The 23,029-nt window shown below is 41.9% G+C and overlaps 1 protein-coding gene across 2 annotated transcripts in view; it reads right to left on the bottom strand.

Annotated features, from left to right (window-relative positions):
* ALK (ALK receptor tyrosine kinase) overlaps positions 1–23,029 on the bottom strand; it is a 306,734-nt gene that overhangs the window by 66,967 nt on the left and 216,738 nt on the right. For both annotated transcript variants that reach the window (XM_058020712.1, XM_058020710.1), the window contains exons 6-8: positions 11,552–11,683; positions 4,150–4,281; positions 3,117–3,217 (exon numbers count right to left, since the gene is read on the bottom strand). In XM_058020712.1, coding sequence (XP_057876695.1) covers positions 3,117–3,217; positions 4,150–4,281; positions 11,552–11,683 — 365 coding nt within the window. The remainder of the gene's footprint in view (positions 1–3,116; positions 3,218–4,149; positions 4,282–11,551; positions 11,684–23,029) is intronic.

A 23,029-nucleotide genomic window follows, 5' to 3' on the forward strand; every position in this document is an offset into this window, starting at 1 on the left:
AGGGCTCTACTGAAAGTGCAACATGAAAAAGATAACAAAGGCTGTCTGGACTGCAAGCAGGAGAGATTCTTTGAAGCTAGGATACTCCAGCCAAGATTTAATAAAACAACAAAAGGAAAGAGAAGAACTAACTCAACCAAGAATAAAGGGCAGCATCACAAACTGACTGCTCTGACCTGCCAAAAGCACTGAAGAACAAAGAAAATGAAAATATGAGGCTGCTCAAAACAAACAGGAGTGAAGTACAATACAAAGCTATACACAAAGTGCAAGGCACATTAGGGCCAATCCCAAAAGTTGGGAAAGTACAGGCTGTGTGTTTGTCACAGTATCTCCTGTGTGCATTTTTGTCCTTTCCCCATTTTTTGGTGCATGTGGGGCAGTGCAGAGTGGGTGAGGCTGATGTTTCCCTTCCTGAGCTGACAAGGAGCCTCCTGCAGGGCATGGACAGGGCTGGCAGCCCTGGGTGCCCCTGGGGACTGAGCTCAGGCTGCAAGGAGCACAGAGATGGAGTGCCACACCAGCCCTGCCCTCAGTGACAGCTCATCCAGGCTGTGGTGTCTCCAAGAGCTAACACCAACACCCTGCATACAGCTGCCCAGAACCTCTGCAGGGAAGGTCTTGGCACCAGGCTGGTCCCTCACCTCCTCTTCCAGTCTGCCACAGGGTAAGATTACACAGCCAGGCTCAGGGAGGAAAAACAAGCATTAGAAACTCTTCAGTGGCTGGTTCCCACTGTGGACTGCTTGGCTGTCTCCTTATCAGCTTTGAGTCCTGGTTTCATGGACACCCTGGCCAAACCCCAGACTCCTCCAGCCTGGCAAACAGCACTGTGGCAGGTAATGTTCCTCATGGGGAGGCTGAAGTAATTAATTCCTACAAACACCTCAGGCTAAAAAGCAGGGTGTCAGCTTCTGCTGTGGTGAGTGTGATTGGTCTAACATGACTGGATAAAAGAAAATTAGGTGGTAAGGGGAAGAAATAATAACTTCATTGAACAGCAGGTGCCCTAGAGCTTCCATGTAGCAGGGGAGAAGAGACGGGAGTCAAAATTATCAAACTGGGGATGTTTGCTGACCTTCTTGTTGCTCTCAGGAGAGTGAGCAAATATCTAAAGGACCATGAGAGCTCTATCAAATACAAGAGGAAGGGCAGATTTATGGCTGGATCTGATTGTGGAAGAATAAATGGGTCTAATTCACACAAACCCTTGCTGAGATCCTTTTGCAACATGAATTTTGAGTATTTTCTGTGGGATTTCAGCTGCCAGAGAATCTGTTCCAGCTGTGACATGCCAGGTAAAGTAGTCAGCAGTGACAGGTAAAAGAAAACTCATCTTTTAGTGCCTGAACTTGAGCCAGTTCAATCACAAAGTGGTTGAGGGTGACTAAATACAGGACAGCATTACAGTGTTTTCACAACCTCTTTTCTGACTATAATTTCAATATTAGGAAGTTTGTTGGCACCTATTTGGAGGAATAAGTGCATAGGGAGGCATATCTCCTTTCTCCTCTTCTGTTGTGTTGAGAAGTGGAATTAAATTATTCTCTGCATAGACAGATTGTTCCAGTAAAATAGAATTTGAAGCCACCAGGGATCCGCTGAGAAGGGAAGCTTTTACACTATATGAAAAGGCAGGAGACAAAACCCTTGCCAAAACTCCTTCACTCTTTATTAGCGACAGCTGCAACGCTGGATGCGTCCGGATGCCTCTGGAGTGCCAAGGGGAGTGACGAAGGTGGGATGGCATGTGAGCAGATGAAATACATGGCAGCTTCTCCCCCACGGCAAGTTTAATTATTTTCAGTGTTGTATACACAGGGAAAAAAAATACACAGATATTGGGAAATCATTCACTGTGATTTCTGTGTCGGGTGGATTATGAAAAACACTCGCTCTTGCTGGTCCATGGCAGAACAAGGTTTTAAAATATTCAGAACCTGCTTATGCCTTTGTCACAGATGGGAGGAAAAACAAGGTAGAATATATTTCAAAGACAGAGAACATGAATATATCACGAGAGCAAAACCAGAGGCATTTTGCTGTATGAACTGAGATATCCAACAGAAGTGAACCAAAACAAACTTTAAGGCAAAGAAACACCTTTTTCTGCGTAGTTTCATTCCAGAGAACTTTCTAACACACCCCTTCTTGTCCTATCTGCATTTTAAGATCACTGGAACCGATTTTTTTTGTCTGTTCAGTACTCAGCCAACAGACAGCTGCACTTCATTAGTATCAGTTTTCCTAAATCCCTCTGCTCCAGGATCCAGAAGCTTATGGGAGATTTCTGTGTGACTGTGAAGATGTGAAATGCTTTAACTCGCTAGGCATGGTTCAAAGCCGTAAGTCAGAAATAAATCTTATCAGTGATCCTACAATCTGTGAAGCTACAGAATAAGAAGATGCAGACAGGCCATCTTTCTGAACCTGCACTTTAAGGGTTAAATACACCTAACTCAGAAATGACAAGCATGAACAAGGTTGTCAGCAAGCCTTGATGTACCTCCTCAAGCTCATATGTTGTGACTGTCCATAGTATTTCTGCTTGAATATGAACCTGGCTCCATTCTGGATGAATTTCCCTCTGCTGCTGCTAACTTCAGCACTCCCATGAATGGGGCCTACATGAGCACTGGTGGGTTTGAAGTGCAGCAGCATGAAGAGCTGCCAGCCCAGATCCCGGTTGTGCCAGAGAAAACATGTACTGCCTTTTCTGAATGGCTCAGGGGCAGTCCTGAAGCCTATTCTGTCTTGGATGTTGCAAATATAATGCTTGTTCATGCAGTAAGATTCTTCCTCTCTGTGTTTATATAACACTGGCTGCCCTACTCTTACAGCACACACACCTAATTATGAAGATTGCAATACATCATGTGATGCAATGAGGACAGGATGTGACAGGTTTTTCAAAGCACATTTTATTCAAGCAGATAACCATATCTTTCCCCTGCACAGTGGGCATAAATAAGTATATTTTATAGAAAATAAAATCAAAGATAGCAGTTGCCTTGCTATGGACCTAGTACCTATATTTGAAAACCCGAGTCAAACAAAAAGCAATTTACACAAAAAGCTCTGTAAATTGCACAAGAAAAGAAAACATTATGACTTGCCTCACAGGGGGAGTTCCTCAAAGGAGCTGGAAATGCTGTGCTGGTCATGACAGTCTTTGCTACTGCTGGTGCCTTGCTGGCGTTAAGGAGGAGTGCACGACCTGGATGAAAGAGAAGGGAGAAGGTCAAACTGCAGCACTCACCTTTGGGTTTCAGGATTTGTGAAACCTGCCCCAAGCCTATGTTAGCTGCCTCCTACCATGGTGGAATGCCAGAGAACAGAAGGCTTTTTCCATTTCTTAGGGATGCAGCTTCACCTACCTAACATACTCAGTGACCACATGAGCCTGCCCACCTTCCCCCCACTGCTGCTCCATGACTTCAAATCCATCCTCCTTGCAAGGCAAATAATAAAGTGTATCTTTTATGAACAGACAGTAACTTGGAAGAAAAGAATTTATCTTGACCAAAACCAAATAAAAATACAGCTATAGCTCTTTGCTGCTTGAATAGTTTCTGTAAACAAGAAGAACAAGGGCAATATTGGGTTTTCTCTCAGCAGCTTAAGCCTTTAACTGTTTGTATGAGAAGGATTAGATACTGGCATTTAAGTAGGAGTACCAAGTACATAGTAATTGTACATAAAAGTGCAACTCAAGGGATCATGAAGCAAAGACAAGAAAAATTAGAATATGAGCAGGGGAAAAAACTAGCAGTACAGAAAAATAGAGAAAATAAATAGGAAAATCAGAAAGAAAAAAACAGACCAGTATGGTAGAGGGTCAGGCAGATGAACATTTGGTATGAAGTTTTTTAGAAGGGGTCAAGATCTGTATCTGGTGTCAGTGGTGGAGACTGAGGTACCACTTTGTACCCTGAAGACAAAAAGGGAGCAGGATGGTCTTTTACTCAAAGCACTCAGAGTGGAAAGATGGCATTTGAGAGAGGAAAGCTGGGATCTGCTTCACTGGAGGCTGAATATGTAAGTACGCAGGAAAACTTGCCTCGTGTTTCATTCCCTCTCCTCACCATGTGTGTACCATTTCTGCTCTCTGCTGTTTGTGCTCTACACTCACTGTTTCCTCTCACACACCTTCGATGGAAGGGAAACGCTTCTGCTCCGTGTTTCCGATCCGCCATGGAGAAGCATGGGATGCAGGGGAGCCTGGTGTCCAGCCACAATCCCCTTCTTCGAACGAGCAGTAAAAGCCAGGGGGAAGCTTTCCTGCAGGAGGGAAAGGCACACAGACAGAAGAAGCCAGTGAGCTGAGCAGGAGGCTCCTGGGCTCACACAGGAGCTGCAGTGACTGTTCCAACGCGCTTTGCTCAGGGCACTCCCGGCTCCTTGGTCCTTTCCCGTGGAATCGCGCACGTGCCTGACCATGGGGAGGGAGGAGCAGAGGGAAACAACAGAGTGTTGCTAAGTGACCCCCACACACCTTGACAAACCCCAGAGAGAGGACACATCTCACTACACACCATGGGGGCTCCTGTGCTCTCAGCTCTGCAGCTATCAGCTCACTCAAGGTCACATCTTGGAGATGACTTTCCTAAGCACCGCTTCTGCAGCCCCACAGGGGGACATCTTGGAGACAGATAAATTCCCTACAAGATTCCCTCCCTTACAGTTCAGGTTTCTACTCAGCCCAGCTCAGCAACATGATCTCTTCTCTCTGTGAGCACTGATGTGGCCTCACGTAAAGCACTGAATCCTTTTGTGCCTCACTTTTTTCACCTGTGAGTGTCTTCCATGAGATGAAAGAGGATAGTTTATTTTAATCCATACTTCCAGGCTTTGAAGCCTGCTCATTCTGTCACTAGCTTAGGATTTTAGTTTCCAGCTCCAAACAATAGAGCTCCATTAGCTTTTTGCCTTGAAATTTGTCAGTTTTAAAGCAATAGTAGTCCCATTCAAAGTAGAAAGTAATCTCATGCCTTCCTTTTACTTCTCTACCTTCAGCTGCAAGTTGTGCTTATGAGGGTGCAAAGTATTGTTCCTTTTGCTCCAAGAAAGAAGAATGGTACATGTAATCTGTTAAAAATTGAATGATAAAAATGAAATGTGCAAACACACATCCAGGATTTTTTTTTTTTTTTTTACTTTTAGCTGCTTGATAAAATCAGAATTAAAATTTCTTCACTTACAAGCAGTAGGATAGACCACAACCTTCTAAAGCAAGAGAATCTTCTGGTCAAGGGATATCAGTAATTTCAGTAGCTCCTCTACGAGAAGAAGAGGCTCTTGAACATATAATTTGTTGTGATTATTAATTTATTTTCCCTCTGAAATTATATATCTATAGAGAGGCTGTCAGACAATAAGGCACCAGTATTCAAGCCCCAGATTATTCAAAATGTTTAAGTACCCCCTGGCTGAGATTTCAGATCAATAAAATACCTGCTCACAGGGCCCCAGCTTTGACTCACACACCTCAAAAGGCAATTGACTGTCATTGGCACATGCAGGTGTTCCTTGGTGTACCCAGAGAAAACAACTGTGGAACACCATAACTGCAGCACCTAGACCACAAACATTTGATTTTCTGGGACCCTGAATCACAACTCACTTGTCAGAGGAAAGTGAAACAAGTCCTCTATATGTAGCTTTTTAGTAGGGCAAGTTTTGGACTTGGAACCTGACATTGAAGCAAGAACCACATTTTAGTGATATTTTGGGCAAGCATCTAAACCTGTCATGAAAAAATCAAAACTTGTACCAAAGTTAGGGCTTTTTCAAGTTTTTCCTTTCAAAAATCTCTAAATTCATTCAGCCTAGTCTTTAAATGTGAAGTTGTTAAGCAGAGAGTTACTTCCCTGGGTTTCACCCCTCTGCAGAACTTGATTATATTTCATTGCGCAGCCTGAGGCTGAGATACAGAGAAAATGACAAATTATAATGTGCCCTGAATTCCCAAAGAAACAGCTTGGCTCGGTGTCCAACTGAATTCATGTCATGGCCATTTGCTATCTAGCATGATGTAAACAAGTCAGAGCAGCAGGAGGAGTCATCTAAGTAGCAATCCCTGCCTGAAGGCCAGGAAAAGCTCACTGTCGATGAACAAGCAAGGGCATAAATAAAAAGCTATTACTTTCACAGAATATTTCATTGCCTTTTCCCAAATTAATGTTTTATGAGTTTTCAGATGTCTCATGCCCTGGATGCATTTTCTTTGCTGCTCTTTCTTACCTTGAATATGCACAGCACCTGTGATTCCATGTGTTGGTGCTCCACAGGGACCTCTGGGTACCACTTCTCTCCAACCTGTCCTTCTCCATTTCATGTGTTTGTCACTGAAAATCACATTAGCACAGACACTACACTGATGAGGGGAAGCTGCTCTGACCTTATTGGAAAATCATGGAAATTAGGGGGCAGGGATTACTTCTACTGAAACCTGCCATTTTGGACATTAATACCAGTGACAGAAACCTCAGAAATTTAGCCCTTATTAAGATTAAGATACAACTTGTGGGTATGAGATGGAGAACAGAGCAGTCCAGTGAAACTGAAGCACTCTGAGAATGCAAGAGTCTCTCATTTAATGTGGGTAGGCAAGCAGGGAAAAGCTGTTGGATGCTAAACTTGTTCTTAAACAAGTATTTTCAAGCCTTCAGAATTAAATACCTTTCAAGAAAAATCTAAATAAGTTGTTTTTCTTTAACCAGATTTTTGCCCATTAATAGCTAGAGAATTAGTAACAACAACAACAATTGATGAACCAGATGGAGTAATCTAGTTCTTCAAGACTAGGTGTAAATCAACCAGATACTACAGTTTAAGCTTCTGGGTGAAATTCCAAACTGGTATTATAAAGAACAAAAGCATTAAAGACTACTCTGTATGTATAGACCTTGACCAAGTTTAGGAGGAAATCTCAGAAGCCAAACAGAACAGCTACTCGATTTAAAGAATCACATGAATCCTAAACATGACTTTGTTTCAATGATTCTTCTATGCTAGCAAAGTTGGCCAGCCAAATTTTACCAGAAATGAAGCATAAAAAGAGAAAATAGTTTTCAACAGTCAGCAGAGTTATCCTTCAGGGGCAGATGGCTTTGCTGAGCTCAAAACTGCCAGAGGTTAGAATTCATTTCTATAAGTACAGCTTTTGATAAAGAAAGAAGCAGCAGGATTAGTGTATGCAAGACAGGAACTCTAAGAGCGTAGCATGGCCTGGCAACAGGTTGCTACTTCATCATTTTGCTTGCAGGAAGACTCTGCTGGGCTGTATCTGGATAAAAATGAATCCCACGATTTCTTCACACATTTTTGCCTGGACAGCAAACTGGCCACTTTAAAATTGTTCATCAAGGCTTTTTTTGGTCACTCATCCACATTATCAGAAAATCAAACTTTAAAGGTTCCTGTTCTAGGTGCCATCTGGCCTTTTGACTGATGTGTGCATGCAGTCCTCCCATCACAGGCTGAGGAACCAGACACTTATCTTCCTTATCTCACCTAAGGTGTTTCAGATCCTTAAATATTCAATGAAGCAGAGTGAAAATTATCCTATAACCAAGTGATTGTGAGATTTATTTGAAAGATAAAGAGGACATTATTTCCTGTTCCAGCTAAAATTCATAAAATGGGGAAGTGCAGCCTCAGGAGAGACTTGGGTAATCATTTTCTTCTGAACTAGACCAGAACTCCAGACCACAAGCTTGGAAACTCTTTATGGAAATAGAAAATATGGGTTCAAATTCACAGAAGAACCAGTCCTGGGTTAATTGTATCCTGAAGTTCTGGGTCTCTAGATAATAAATATACTACTGGCACCTCCATTTTTTAAAATGCTACCATTTTCAGAAATTATCCATTACTTGCCTAACATGCTTGGACTGATTAGCCAATATTTTCGAAGGATGAATCTTTTTTTCTGAATTTGTCACAGAAAGTAAAATAGTTTTGGACTAGTCAGAATTACATGCATCCCTTTTCAGTAAAGTTTTAACTTTTGCTCTGACTTGCTGCCCTGCAGTGAAAGATTAACCAAAATCCCAGACACTGTTAATTAAAAAGAGAAGTACAAAACTGCTGAAAAAAAATTCACCCTTTCTGTAAAACAGAGCCCCGGCCATCTATGTTAGTAAATAATATGAGTTTTTGTGTCTGTCTTGTACCACAGAAAGTATATTATATGTGATTATTACAATAAGACAAAATTTGTTGGGGCTTTCTGCAGTAAGTTCTATCCATATGTTGAGTGATTTGGTAAACTACTTATATAGAATTTGTTGCTTGGCATTAATAGATAAATTTGCTGAAGCTTAAGGCACAAGCTGTGAACTTTCACCAGATATGCTGAACTTTCCACTCAGTCAAATATGAGAAAACCCTAGAGCTGGTTCAGGACAGAAGATAAGGACTTCATTAACAGAAGCTGCAGCCTTGGAAATAAGAAACATCCTACCTGGAGGCAAGCAAGGGACACGATGATGAATGGGAAGAGCTCCCAGAGCCTCATATGGGGGACAACTGGTCCAAACAGCCACACAAAGGCTGGGGAATTCAGATTGTTTGAGTATAATCAACCAGGGACTTGCTCAAGGTTGCTCTTCAGAGGCACCCAGCTCCAGCTACTACACCATTAAATAAAGTACTTTTATAGAGGAGTCTATCTTTCAATTTATGAATTCAGCAGAAACCTTGAGTCAAAGCCTGCCATGGTGGCTGCCACGTGTAGTTTCTGCATCTGGAAAGGGAGGAATTTCCCAGAAGAGACACACCACCAGTGCTATCTGGAGTATTAATGTGTGTGCAGTGTATGCTCTGCAGAGTGACTTCTAGCATGGCCCTTCCATCAGGCTGGTGGATCTGTGTGTCTGATCCTGAGTGTGTCTGATCCTGAGCCAACACACACGTGCAGCTCAGCCCCTCATCCCTCATCTGCCTCTTTGAAGCTGTCTCTTACTCCTGCAAGGATATCTGATTATGACTCAAACACGCTTTTCTCTAGGGGTCATCCCTCTCTGCATTTACAATTTCTACACAGACTAATTGGTTGCAAAGCAGAACAAGCACCATGACGTTTCGCTGGCCATTAATAAGTAAAGAGATGTTAGCAAACAGCAGGCTGTAGAGAGATCTTTTTCAGCTCAGACAGGAACAAAATTCAAATCATTAGTAAAAAAAAATTAAAATCATAATAAAACAAATCAGTTTTATTGTAAAGCCTGTAAAGCTGAAAGAATGTGAAAGGCAAAAAAACCCCAACACCTCCTTGAAGCTCAAAGATAGAAGCCTTTGATAATGGCATTTTTAAAACATCTCGCCTCAGTTTTGAGCATAGCTCATCTTTTTCTGACAGCTCTTTTGTCTAAGCAGAACCATTTGGGAAACCCTTTTCTCTGCTTGATAAATCTGAATCGCTTTTTACCACACTTGTAAAAAGCTGATGAAAATATCCATGTTGCTCAGGAGTAAAATGACAACTAAAATGCTGAAAGATGACATATGTTTTGTGTTAGGCTGCCACTCGGATATATCTGACACCTCAAACATTAGATCACTTCTGTGTTTTGTGTAAGAAACCATATGCCAACAATATTCAGCACTGTAAAGAAGCAAAAGCAGAAGGATCAGCCATAGAACTGAGTAGTCTTGTAGGTGGATAAGCAGGCATATCCCGGGCTCCTGCTCAGGCTAGCCATGCTTTTTTGTTCTTTGAGTGGAAGACAGTGCTTTCTGGACCTTTTGGCTGGAAGTAAGAACTCTCATTTCCAGTACCTATGGGTGAATGCAAGCCATGTGGTCTCCTCAAGCTGGGAGTGATGCTCTGCTAAACAGCTGGCTAAATATTTTCTGCTTTTCACATTTTCTCACAGACACTCTCAGTACATTCCTTTGCCAGCACAGCTGCAAGTGCCACGTTGCCTTGTGGAAACTGCTTCAGATGAATGGAGGGAGAGAGACAACCAAACCAAGACCTGTGACAGATATGCCAGAGAGGCATTGGCTGCTTGGGCTCACCATGGGTAAAGGGGGGCAGCAAAGGGATATGTGAATATGAACAGCAGACCCACCACAAGTACACCCAGGGTGTGAAAATAACAGGCCAGCATGTTCCTCCAGGCCTGCCCCATCCCATGTGGTATTTAGTTTACATCCATGATCAGTACAACTCCTCCTTGTGACCTCTGCTCTTCCCCCTGGGATCACTCCCACAAGGCAGAGCCATTTATGGCACATGGGCACCAAATTGTGCCTGCGAATACAGTTGAGGGTAAATAATGTTTCTCTCCTTCCAATGGAACGAAAATGCATTTGACCTTTTTTAAATTATAGAGCAGAATACAACAGAAATGCCATTATGGGGTTTTAGAGTTCTATTTGAAATGTCTTAGATGGAAATAAGGTTTCAATATTACTAATATGAAGCATTATTGGTTCTAAGAAGCTGCAAGTCCACAGTGCTGATACTGTTCCTGTGAATTTAATGTCCACTGAGTGGGTCATTAAAGAATTTAATTTCAAATTGTAACAATATCTAAAACGATGGAGAAGCTTGTAATTTCAAGCTTTTAACTAGTTTCCTAGATGATCCTAGGTCAAACCAATGTTCTTCACACCAATAATGTCTGTAACTTTATTTCTTTATCAGCAGAAGTGAAATCTGCTAAAAGTTGTATATCACTCATGTTAAGCTCTTGCTAGAAACAGCAAACATGTTTTTTACATAGCAAATCAACATAGTTCTATTGCAACAGCCCACAGGCTAGAACAGCTGTGGCATATACACTTTGAACAATAAACTCTCAATATTTATTTTTCTTGATATATTTGCCCTGTAGACAACCATACAGCTGACAACCCACCACTCCTATCTGCAGGCTGGCAGATGGGAGGATGCTGGAGGTAGAATCTGCAGAGGTATGGAAAAAGTGATAAGGCACCTTCAAGATGGTCAAATGAAGATCCTAAAGTATCTCACAGCACATCTTTGAAAATACTCAGGCACAGCAAGTTCTTAGAAAACCCAGGCTGCTATCTATCTTCTGCTGTATGTTATTGGACTATTGACTCCTGAAGAGATGGCAGAAAACCAGAGGAATTACAAAGACACAGGAGTTGGTCAAAGACAAGCTACTGGCTCTACTCATTTTTCATCTTAGAAATTTTCTCCTTCCTCTCCCCCTCTGCCACATGCTGCACTACATTTTCATTAAAGGCTCTAACCAACTACACATTTCATAATTCAGGGAGGCATCTAGCTATTCAGGCTATGCTTCCTTTGCAATTTTGATCAGGACACTGGGAGGGATGAAGCACCAAGAGCATGTTAAGAAGCTGCTGCAGAACAGATGCAGGTGAGCCCAGAAATATCAAATGGTGCACTCCAGGCAGACATCCAGGAAAAGGCATCTGCTAGGGGGGATACAGGTCTTTTGATAGCACCAAATGAGTCTGTTAGTGCTGAAGTCTCAGAAATTAAAGTTCAAACCAATCAATGCTTCTGGAAAAGGATGGTGCAACCTGGGGGTTAGGATTTACTCACTGCACATATCTCCCTCATCTTCTCCCTCAGCACAGTCCTGGATGAAGTCACACGCCTGCCCCAGCCTGATCACTGTTCCATTCCAGCAGCTGAAGGAACCCTCCAGAGCCATTTTTGAGAGAGAGGCAGATCCTAGAGAAAAAGAAAAAAAAAAAAACAAATTGTCTTCCTTTCAACTAGCAGGTCATAGCATAACATTGAAGGGATGAACACCTTGTGAAATCTTCTCAATTCAATACTTACTTGCTATTTTTTTTTTGACCTATTTAATCTTGTAAAATGTCAAATAGTCCACAAAATAGAGAATTTCAGTTCCCCAGGCCTTTCTGGTGCTATAATGTGGAAGGCAGCTTTGACCTCTGGAGGACTTAAATCCTGCATCCTGCTCTGGTACTTATCAAGAACAACACAATACACATGATAGGTTTTTAATTGTGTGTGAATTTACTGCTGCACTGACAGTCCTGAAAGCTGATATCCTCTTTGTCTAGCTCAGGAGCAAACATGGCTACAGGATTTAGAAAGAGCACAAACTTTCATCATGCTCTTTTGGCAGCATGTGTTACCTTTGCTTTGGGTGTATTGTGTTGCCATATTCCCCCTCAGGAGAGAAAACAGTTCAATCTCTACTTGTACTTTTCTTTCTTTTCTATGCCTGCTCCTGCACTCCCTTGAGCCCACAGCAGCCTATATCCACCAAGAGACAAAGTCACCAGCTCATTTTACCTGTGCTAAGCAGCAAAAGACATCCAGCAGTGTGCAAAGGAGATAGCTCTCATGAAATGAGGTCATCAAACATTACAATTAGAGGTCAATATCATCCACTCAGAAATGATCCCAAGCAATTTTCTTTAAGAACCATCCTTTTCTGGAGGCACTTGATTCCCCTGACAGCTGAGAAGTCAGATATCAAGTAGCCTGACAGGTATAATTTTCCTTACTGTAGGAACTCTCTCATCCCAAGTCCTTTGAGATGATACTTGGGACAAAGCCTTTTTTATAATCTTTTTTTTTTTTTTTAAAGAGGTCCATGCTCTAGATCAGACACATGAAGGAGGCAGGAATTAATTCAGTTACATCTTGAAGTCAGTGTGTTTGGAGGAGTCTAAGCTTGAGAAATGCCAGAGTTCCTTCCACAAAAGTCTGAGTGTGGGTGCAGTTCACTGACACCTTCCTGAATGTGCCAAGACATGTTTCCAGTCACTGCTGGAAGACAAGCCTGGCAGAACAAAGAGATCTGTGAATTCCCCACTGCAGCAATAACTGCCCTGTCTCATATTAAATGGATAAATGCTCCAGATTAAACCAAAGCCTCTGGGCAGAGTGAGCCATTTTTTGCCCAACTCATCCATGCTCACTCAACAGTGCAGCTACATCATGTTCTCTGGTTCTCTGGTACTACAGGGAGTTGGAAATCACTGGTGATTCAATTAGATATGCACTTGATACTTTTATTTATATTGCCTGCCAAAACTAAAAATTAATGAACCATGTAGGAAAACAACCACTATTTCTCTTCCAGCTTATTTTATGGTGCAAATCATTCAGGAGTGGGGGGAATACATGCCAAACTTTATTAATAAAGGACGATAGATCCTCAAAAGGGTGCTCTGTGTTATTGTCAGGCTGATTTTTTTCCATTCCTTAGAGCAATTCTGGCTTGCCACATACAGGTTGTACAATGCCCTTGTATTCCAGTCTGGGTCAAGGCATGACTACAGAGGAGAAGCTTTGCAGGAAAAATAGCTCAAGTAATGTGGAGCTGGCTGCTGACAATTTCTGTGGGCTCCTTGGTGAGGGTTTAAGGCAGTGAGATGGCATCTTCCTTGGCTTTACTGAACTTCCTACAAAAAATGCACCCTCAGAGACACTGCTAAGAGCCTTCCCTAGGTGAGCACAAAGCCCTTCATGTGCCACAAGCCAGACACGTGGGGCTCAGGAAATGTGCAAGTGGGCACTACAAAGCTGTGAGAAGGGACCCTGGTAACTCAGGAGGTGATCCCTTCTCCTAGGGGCATGCAGTGAGCCTGAACAGCACTCGGTTGTTGGTAGAACCACCCAAAGAAAAGTTAGGAGAGCACTTCCATGAGTCAGCAACATCAGGACACTCTTTAAAAGATCCTTAAGTTCTACTGAAATTCAGAAGTACTCTTGTCTCTCTGAATTAGCCCACAGATGGTTTTGAAGCCCATGTTTAGTACCAGCTTTCATGTCCCACTCAGTTTATCTGCAATCTTTTCAGCAATGTCCGTGTTTTACTTCAGCAGCTGCAGAGACACACAGAGATTCAGAGGAATGGTAATTGTAGGCAATGGGGTTGTTCTGTTTACTCAATTAATTATAACTTTTTAAAGGCACTCACTTTTCCAAGCACACAACTGCATTAACACTAATTATAATGGAACCAAGGCATTCAAGAGAACCTACTTGTCTTCCCAGGTGTTTTTTGTTGCAGCCCAGGGGCACAAATCTCCCGAAGCCAACTGACTGTAGTATTTGAAATATGTCAGTTGCAACTGGGAATCAGGCAATTCCAGGAGCTATTCCTCCAAAACAAAGCAGCAGATTTACATGCTCATTCATCTCTTTGGAGACAGGGCTTGAATTAGCTCAGATTTGCATTAGACCAATATATACGTGCTCCTTGTATAGGTTAGAGAACACAAATAGCAAAGCTGCAGCCCGGGGAATGGCTGGGCTCTGTTACAGTGCATGATTTATTCCCATCTTGTTTGCTTGCTTACTGTGAGCACAAAGGCAAAATGAATTGGAGAAAGGAGATGATTAACTAGTAAAACAAATAGATAACCAAAAAAAGCCCAAATACAAATAATCCTTTTAATGGGCCACTTAATGCAGATGTTTGCATCCAAGCTCAAGGAAACTCAAATTTTAATTAAAATACTTTGCAAGAAAAACAGACGTTTGATCTTTTCAGTTCCCAGACCCAATTACTCCTGGCAAAGTGAACCAGAATGACCTGGATTGTTGAAGTGGCCTCAACTCACACACAGAAGACGTGTTGGGAAAGGAAAATGAATGGTATCAAATAAGTATCAGAGTAAAATTTGTGGGAGACATCCTTTATATTTACAGCGTGTTTATGTAGCCAGTGGCATCCATAAATTACAGCAGTAATTAAGCGGTACCATGGCTGGCTTGGAGGCTTATAAATCATTATTTAAACAGCAGCATTAAATAAATGGCATTTCAGGCTCTAAATTGAAAGTAGAAAAGTAGAAACAACTCCTTGGGGAACAAGAGCTGACTTTGTACCTCACAGGTCCTGCTTCTCAACACAGTCCAGCCCTGGCAGTGTGCAAATCCAGTACCAGAGCCTGGAGACAAATGACAGCCTGGGATCTTTCCTGCCCAGGCTGTTGGACTTGCTTTCCATTTCCTCTATCAGGATGGAAAGAGGAAAATCATGTGGCTTTGCTTATGCAGGATCAGCAACTCTCTGCTCACACTGTGCGACCCAAGGGGACATATTTCAATTCTCAACACATTTTCTCTGATTTGGGTTTCCTCTTCTCTCCTTCCCTGTCCCTTGACCAGCAGAGGAATCATAGTGTGCTGGCAAGCTCTGGTGAGTCTGTCTCTGAGGAACCTGGCCAGAAAGATCTTGGTGTTTGATCATTGCAAAAGGGGAAACATTGTCTTCCTGCCACCACACCTAGCCAGGTGGGATGGAGAAGAAATTCTTGCAGGCATCCACAAAAATATCTCTTATCTGGCAAACTGGCTATGCTCCTAATCATCATGCAGGGTTTAATGAAGCTGAACATAATTATACCTTCACATGCTACATTCAACTTCTTAGACCATAATTTTTAATTCTACCAAAAGCTTTTGGGACAAACACAGTCAGGTGAAGCACTCCTGCTGAGGACACATTAAAACAGAAGAGCTTAATACGACAGTACTTGGTTGCTGTTTAAAAATTGTCTCATTTGTACTCTGCAAAAATTCCAAAGACCTGGGATAAATGTACAGCCTTGTCACATTTTACCAGCAAGCAGTTTCTCTCTGGGCTATCCTTAAGGAGCCCCATTGTACAGAGTTGAATTTATTTCTGTGGTTCTCAAGGCAAGACCCTATATGTCCACAATGTGAAAAATTTCCATTTTGAATTGCATATATGTAGCAAAAAATACCTACCCATGGAATTTCACCATGTTTATCTAACCCTGTGTTTACCTCTCAAAACAGAAAGTTTTCTACTATTTGATTACATCTCTTAAAAAATGGTTTCCAATGGGCTAGTGCTGCATCTTAGTACCTCCACTAAATGTGACTAAAAATCTGGGATTGTACAACCTTGTTGATGATGTGTATCTGTCACAAGTATTTGTCATTAACTTCTCAATTTCTCCTGCCCCTCCTTTGGCTTGAGTTCAAAGCTTTGACTCAGATATTTACAAAAAACACGACTTGGCAGATTGAAAGGTTTTGTGAAAACAGAAGAGCTGCTGTCTAGCTAAAAAAGGGATAGTGAGAATTTGGGGGAGTTTCTGGTAATTGATTTTTCCATGACTTGCCATTTCTGATGGCTACATATTTCCTCACTCTTTATCTCCTGTTCTCCGGCAGCACAGACATTCAAAGGCTGCTGGCTCCCTTTGTGCTGAGGATAGCCATATTCCAGGACAAAGTAAATTTGCTATTGATACAAGTCACTAATGCCCATGCTTCCACCATTAGAGAAGTTGGAAGCTATGAAATAAAGGAGGAAAGAAAGTGAGAGCAAAGCCATCCTTGGCAAATGGCCATTGAACTCCACATAATACAGGGCAGATCACATAAATCACAACTTTCACAGCAAGCTACACTGCTCTCATTTTCCAGCCACCCACCCCAGGACACTTGTATCCAGATCAGCAAGGAACCCGAGTAGCTGCAGCCGCAAATGAGACCAGTGAGAGACATACTTGGAAAACACATTGTCCTCAAAAATGCTTTGGAAAAAAAGACTAGATTCCATGTTTCTCACACCAGGAAGTCAAAGTTGGTCAATACTTCATAATTCCTGTCTTTAATATTTGCAGCAACATTGTTACTGTTACTATCATTGCCTAAGGATGCACTTGTAGGAGGAAATATTCTCTTTTTTATTAGACTGCCTGCTACAGGCAGAAAAAACAGCCTGTGTTTGTAAATGCCTGAAAGCTCACCCATTTTTCCAGTTACATAAACTGCCTTTAATCTTCTTACTTCACTTCCTAAACATAAATGGGAATAAACTCATCACAAGAGCTCTGTGATGTTCATTTCATTAACGTTTGTAAGGAACTGAGATGCTATGATAACAGGCATAAAAAAACCTGTAAGGAAATTATTTACTCTGTCTTCACAGTGCAGCTTGAATAATTTACAGTATAAAATGAACACACCTTTGATGAAGGCAGGACAGAGGGCAGCAAATAAATTCCCATTGAGAGAGCACCCCCTGCCCTGCAGACTAAGGGGGCAGCATTCCCAGAGTGAGCTACTGCAAGAAGAGAAAACGAAGAGATAGAATTTTCACCTCAAAGACATTGTCAACATTTCAAAATGTGTCTAACCAGAAAATAAAAATACGCAAAGTTTTCACAGAGCAAAAAATTCAAATCAATTTTAGGTTAGAAAACTGACTTTAGGGGTTTCAACGCATGAGTAATGCTGTCATAAACCCCAGAAATTTGAAAACACTTGAATTAAGACAAAAATAAAATGTTGGACAGGAAACTCAAGAGGGAACTTACTGGTTTGGAACACGCTCATGCCAATAATTCATCCAGCTCAGTTCCAATGTGCTTTCCCTCTCTGCTGCCTCAAAGTAGGGGTGCTGTGTTTAGTACACAAATTTCAAACATCTGCTCCTTCAGCACTGCCTAATGCCAGCAGGATTGCTTACACAGAAGAGAGCTCTCAGCACACCTGAGGAGCTGGCACTTGCTCACTGCCACATTTTCAGCAGCAAGAACTCTCTCCAGAGTTGTGCAGCATTCAGACTATCCAGGCTTTCTGTGTTCTCTCAGAAATGTTTTCGACCAGGTCTAGTTGCTTTTCCTACCTTTTGACTGAATGACTTCCAACAACAGTGTTGATGTGATGCATTTTCCCTGAATTTACAGAGAAAAATAGCTTCCTTTAAAAACTATAATGAAATAAGAATGTGGTAAGAGAAAGTTAGATGGATTTCACACTCTCTCAATTTTCAATTAGGAAAGTTGGCTGAGGGTCTTCACCAAAATTGCTAAGTGCAGTAAATTACATGATAATGTTTTCCCCTAGAACTAAATCCTGCACAAAATATAGCTGCTTCTTTTGGCTTTTTTTGCTAGGGCTCTGGTAACATACATATTTTTCTGGTGTTTTGTTACCAGCCAATAAGCAGCTCCAACTGCATATCCAAAAATTAATAGCAAACATAGTGAACTTCATAATGAAAGTGTGATTTCCATCCTACAGTGATAGCTACATATTCTGTGGCATCTACTGAATTGAAAAGGGCCAAAAAAGACAGAGAATACATATTGTATGAAATACTGTGCATACACAGTCATTGGACCTTTTTTAAATTTCATCAAACACAGTAGATCTTTAAGGCTTTCATCCATAAATATGAGCATTCTGACTTAGAATAATCCAGTGGGATAGAGTAATTTTATTAAAATCCCAAATCTCATTTCTTTTGGTTGCTTTTCCTTGCCCTTGTTTCAGTATCAGGCTGCATTTGCTGTTTGTTTATCTTTTCTCTCAGATACAATTGCATCTTTCTAGGTACTGCTGCATTTTTGTGAGATTAAAAAAACACCATCAAAAAAATTGTCCCCTAGGTTTCATGTTTCTCCTAAAACAAGTGAATACCATATATTTGTAACAGTAAGCAGCTGGTTAAAAGAAAAAAAAAACCCAAAAAATCCCCACAAAAACAAAACCAAACCCCCTTTTCTGTGATCTCATGTGGATTTTTCAAAATTCATACCTTGTAGAGGGAAAATAAAAAGGTGTAATATCTATTATTAGCCTCTGCTATTCCCATCAGACTTTTCTGGGCCTGAATAGACTTAGAGAACAGCTCTTACCAGGGAACAATCTTTTCCACGGGAAACACCAGCAGACTGATTGCTGGCTCACTGAAAGTTGAATGCTGACAAAACCATGAGGTGGTAAAGATCTCTAAGCTTATTTACAGACAACAGGAGCAGATTCAGCACAGGTCCTACCTCAGCATCAAACATGGAAATGAATGTGAAATAAAACAAGGCTGCTGGAGAAAAGACATGAAAATTGTCCTTCCAAACCTCATGTGTGCCTCTTGGGGAAACTGTAAGAGCTGATTAGATAGGAAATACATGTAATTTTCCACCTTTTGCTTCTTAGGAGGCTTAGTTCAAATCCATTTTCAATTATTAAAGTAAGTGTTATCTTTGCCTCTTCCAGTTCTGCAGTTCCAAGCACAACCAACACTGACACTATACACAGCAGATTGTTTTCAATTCTTGGTTCTTAAAAGCAGCCCAGCAAGAAGACCTCGAACATCAATAGCATTTTAAAGATGATCAAACTGAGGTACTTGTCAACCAATTTCCATAATCTAAATGAGCCTGTAAATTGCCCAAACCACACAATCTCTCTGACTCCTGCTGCTTCCTGTACCATTTGGACTGAAGATGCCCGGATTCAAGGAAAAAGAAGAGACTGAAGAATATTTTCATAGTTCATCAAGAGCTGATTCCACACAGGTAAGATATAACCTCTCCCTCAGCCCTGCAATAGCAGCATCTCAGCAAGCTCTCCTTTAGCATTGCCAATCCAGTTTCCAGGAGAGGTATATTGATATGCCTGGTCATGAAAAACACAAAATAAGGTACGAGACTTAACTGTATTCAAACAGCATTTTAGGTAGGAATGAGATTTTTCATTCCTAAAATGCAGTTCTCTTTCTGTAAGTGTTTTAAGTAGTCTCTCTGCTTTATCTGTCAGCAGCATTAAGGTTTTTGGCCTTAGTACAGATGGGTTGCTGGGGGTGGCAGGTGGAATATCAGAAATCAGCACAGCCCTGAGCATGCACATGGGGACCCTCAGCAGAGGGCAGGGACTCATCCCCACACCACAGCCAATCCCTCAATCTGCAAAGCAGTGGCCCCACAGTGGAAGAGCAATTGTTGCTCCAGGTAGGAGCAGAAGCTTGCTTGGAGAAGTAAGTTTCCTGCTGTGCCCCTTTCCACTGTGCCAACTTCTGCAGTTGTGGGAAAGCAACAAGTTGTCATCAAGCAGCTGATTTCCACTCTGTTTGAAAAGTGAGCAACAATACCTCAAACCCACAAAGAATGGGCAAAAGGAAATTGCACCTGAACTCTTGCTGTGAGGGAGAGCAGTGGCTGCACACAACAGGTTCACCACAGGGAGGGACTCCATGGGTATGGATGCTCCCAGCTTTTAGTTCTGGGGAGGGAGAAGGAAATTCTTGGTGTCCCCCCATCTCCACACATGGCTGAACACCAGCAAGTCATGGGTGCAGTGAGTCAGAGGTGACTCTTCCAGCTGGATGCACCAACAACTGCCAACATCTCCATGCTCTGAAGCCAGTCCAGAGGGACACAGGGACAGCACAGCCCTGTGTGCTTGCGTCCCAGGCTGTGCTCCAAGGCCCTGCTACGCTTCAATGGCATTATCCCAGGAGCAAAGCTGCTGAAGGTCAGTGGCCCACAACATCAAAAAAGCCTGGAGAAGACTCCTGCCTAGAGTCCACATCTCTGCCTGAGGACCTCTATTCCTCTTTGAATGTGCATGAAACTTAGGAAAATTGGGAACACTTACTGAAAACAAAGAGGTGTCAGTGAATAACAAAGAGACTAGCTCTGTGTAAGCCAAGGTACATACTGAAGATATCAGGGAAAAAATGGAAAAAGTGGTAACACTACAATTCCAACCCTACCACCCTGGTTTCAGGCAGACTCTCTACTCTCTTGTGGCATGCTGACAAACTCTTTGATTAATGCTTTCCACATGAGATCACTTTCCAAAATTATAAGGAGATGCAGAGAGGATTGCAAGAGTTGACCAATATCAGTACAGAGAATAACCATGCCCCGAGGTTGAGGTGCCTGTGGGCTGCCAGCAGCAGTAGAGCAGTTAGACTAAAAATGGAGTAGTTACATAATATTAAAATGGCTCTTGAACTTATTTTAAATGCAGTGATAGGAATTTTAACAAACTGTTGCTATGAGTAAAGACGGATCAAGGAGACAGACCATGACTTCTCCCTCTCTCTCTGACTCTAGGTTTTCTCTGAAACCTTTACCCTTCAATGAATAAATTGTGCAATCAACTCTCAGGAGATTTCATACAATTGCTTCAAGCATTTTCTTAGCAGCTCTCATCTTTAAATTTGCTACCATAAAGTGTATGTCTACCCAAAATATCCCTTTATATCCTCTTTGTCAATAAACTTTCTGTTTAGTGCAAGCTTCCCTTCAAGATTTTTCCAACCCATTTTCCCCCCATTTTGCTTACTTATTCAGCTGGCCATTAATTAATCACTTAATTACTGTCAGCAGTAGTATTAAATTCTCACAAACTTGCTACTGCTGTTATTATGTAAAATGGTCCTCCCAGCTGGGTAGGTTTCAGCAAACCATAACACCTTGTTGACTTTAGATAAATCTATTTATAAAATGCAAATGTATCTCTTCCTGGCAGGCAAATCCTTTACAACTGTTCAACAATTCATTATACAAAATAAAGAATCAGGAAGAAACACAGCTCTTCATCAAGTCCTAGCAAACAAACATTCTGGTAAAAAAACAAATTACAAAAAGAGAATATGAAATGGTAGCCCCACAGCAAAGTAAATGGGGTTATTCTGGTCTTGTGGCAGGCAGGGGTAGTAGAATACCCTCAAATACCCAGCCACACATGCACAGAATTCCAAATGACTGGCAATCAAAAAATAATTAGGTGTACCAGGAATTAAGAAAAGAGAAATATAAACCAATTTACCAGCTACAAGAAGCAATGAAATTATGTGTACACTCCACCAAACACCTACAGGATCATGGTGCTGTTTCAAAGAAGGTATTGGCAAAAAACACCAGCAGTTTAGGACAGGGTTACAGTAAACAGGCTGTATTGGACAGGACTCACTTGACAGTACAAAGTGCACAAATGCACTGAATAATCAAAAAAGAACCACCAAACTTTCTTTTGGCCATAAAATAGATTAGGGGAAACCTCAAAGCTACTTTGCATGTGTCTACATTTGATCTTGAAGTATCAATTTAATAGCCCAAGGAATCATTGACATAAATTTTTGTACACATTTCATTGGGAATTCTCTCTGGCAGGGGTTATCTGGACAGGGGCAGCCATGTTAGGGGACAGACACTCCTCCTGTTTCCTACTCTGCCCCACTGGTCACTGTATCTGCACTTCCAGTCACCTTAAGCTGCCCATGGTGCTATAGTAAAGTTATACTGGGTGCAAAGGTTTTATATGTCCACTATATATTTTTCACAAAGAGAATAGTTAAAACACCTGACTTCCATCTCTCCCAGGGCTTTAACTTAATGGGATGTGGATGCAGTTCACCACCATAAAGAATGTCACTGGCTTACAGCACTGCAGTATCTCAAAGCCAGGAAGGCAACCCGCAGGACACAGGGAATCTTCATACAGAAAATTTACTGAAATACCAGCAACAAAATGGACTGCCCCACTCCTTCCCCCAGGAAAAATGCCTTACGTCCTTTTCCAGGATCTCTTGAGAGACAGCAGCAGGACTCTTGTGCAGCTGCACTTAGAGCAAAGGCTCTCAGCTCCGCTTGGACCATGCCCTTCCTTCCCATCCCACAGGTCATTACTGCTGCTTTTTAGTGAGCAATATAATTTTGAACAGCCTGTCAATGAGGTATCACAAAGATGATGAAAGTGCCTTGCCCTAGCATCTAATGTGGATAAAATCAATGGTCCAAGGTCCCACGGGTGGTGACAGGGTCAGAAAGCTCAGAGGCCTCTGGGCTCACAGCAGCAGCAGCTGCACTCTCTGTTCAGCAGAGCAGGAGGGCAGCTCAGGGAACTGAGACCTGGCAAACACAGGGTGACAAATCCAAGTTATCAGTCATCCTGGGTATTCTTGGAAATAAAAAGCCTGGTATCCTTTCCCCAGTACATAGTGAAATGAAGAAAGAATTAAATAATCAAGAACTGAGCACAAAACAGCTCCAACACAGCAGTCCAGCATCCTTTCTTGGGGTCCTCAAAACCAGACTCCCTCTGTGTGTGCAGGGGCCTTGCTCTGCTAGCAAATGACCTCCAGAAATGCTGCCTATCCAGTCAGGAATCTGATGGTCAGGATTTCCAAAATGGCTCTTGTGACCTTGGATGCGCCTCTTTGCTTGACAAAGATCTTGGATAAGTCTCTTTTTGCTGTGACAGAAAAAAAACCCTAAAAAACCATTTTGTGGGGAATATATGGCCTTGCTACTTTTT

The sequence above is a fragment of the Melospiza georgiana genome, chromosome 3 (genome assembly GCF_028018845.1).
Source record: "Melospiza georgiana isolate bMelGeo1 chromosome 3, bMelGeo1.pri, whole genome shotgun sequence".
Classification (NCBI taxonomy): Eukaryota; Metazoa; Chordata; class Aves; order Passeriformes; family Passerellidae; genus Melospiza; species Melospiza georgiana.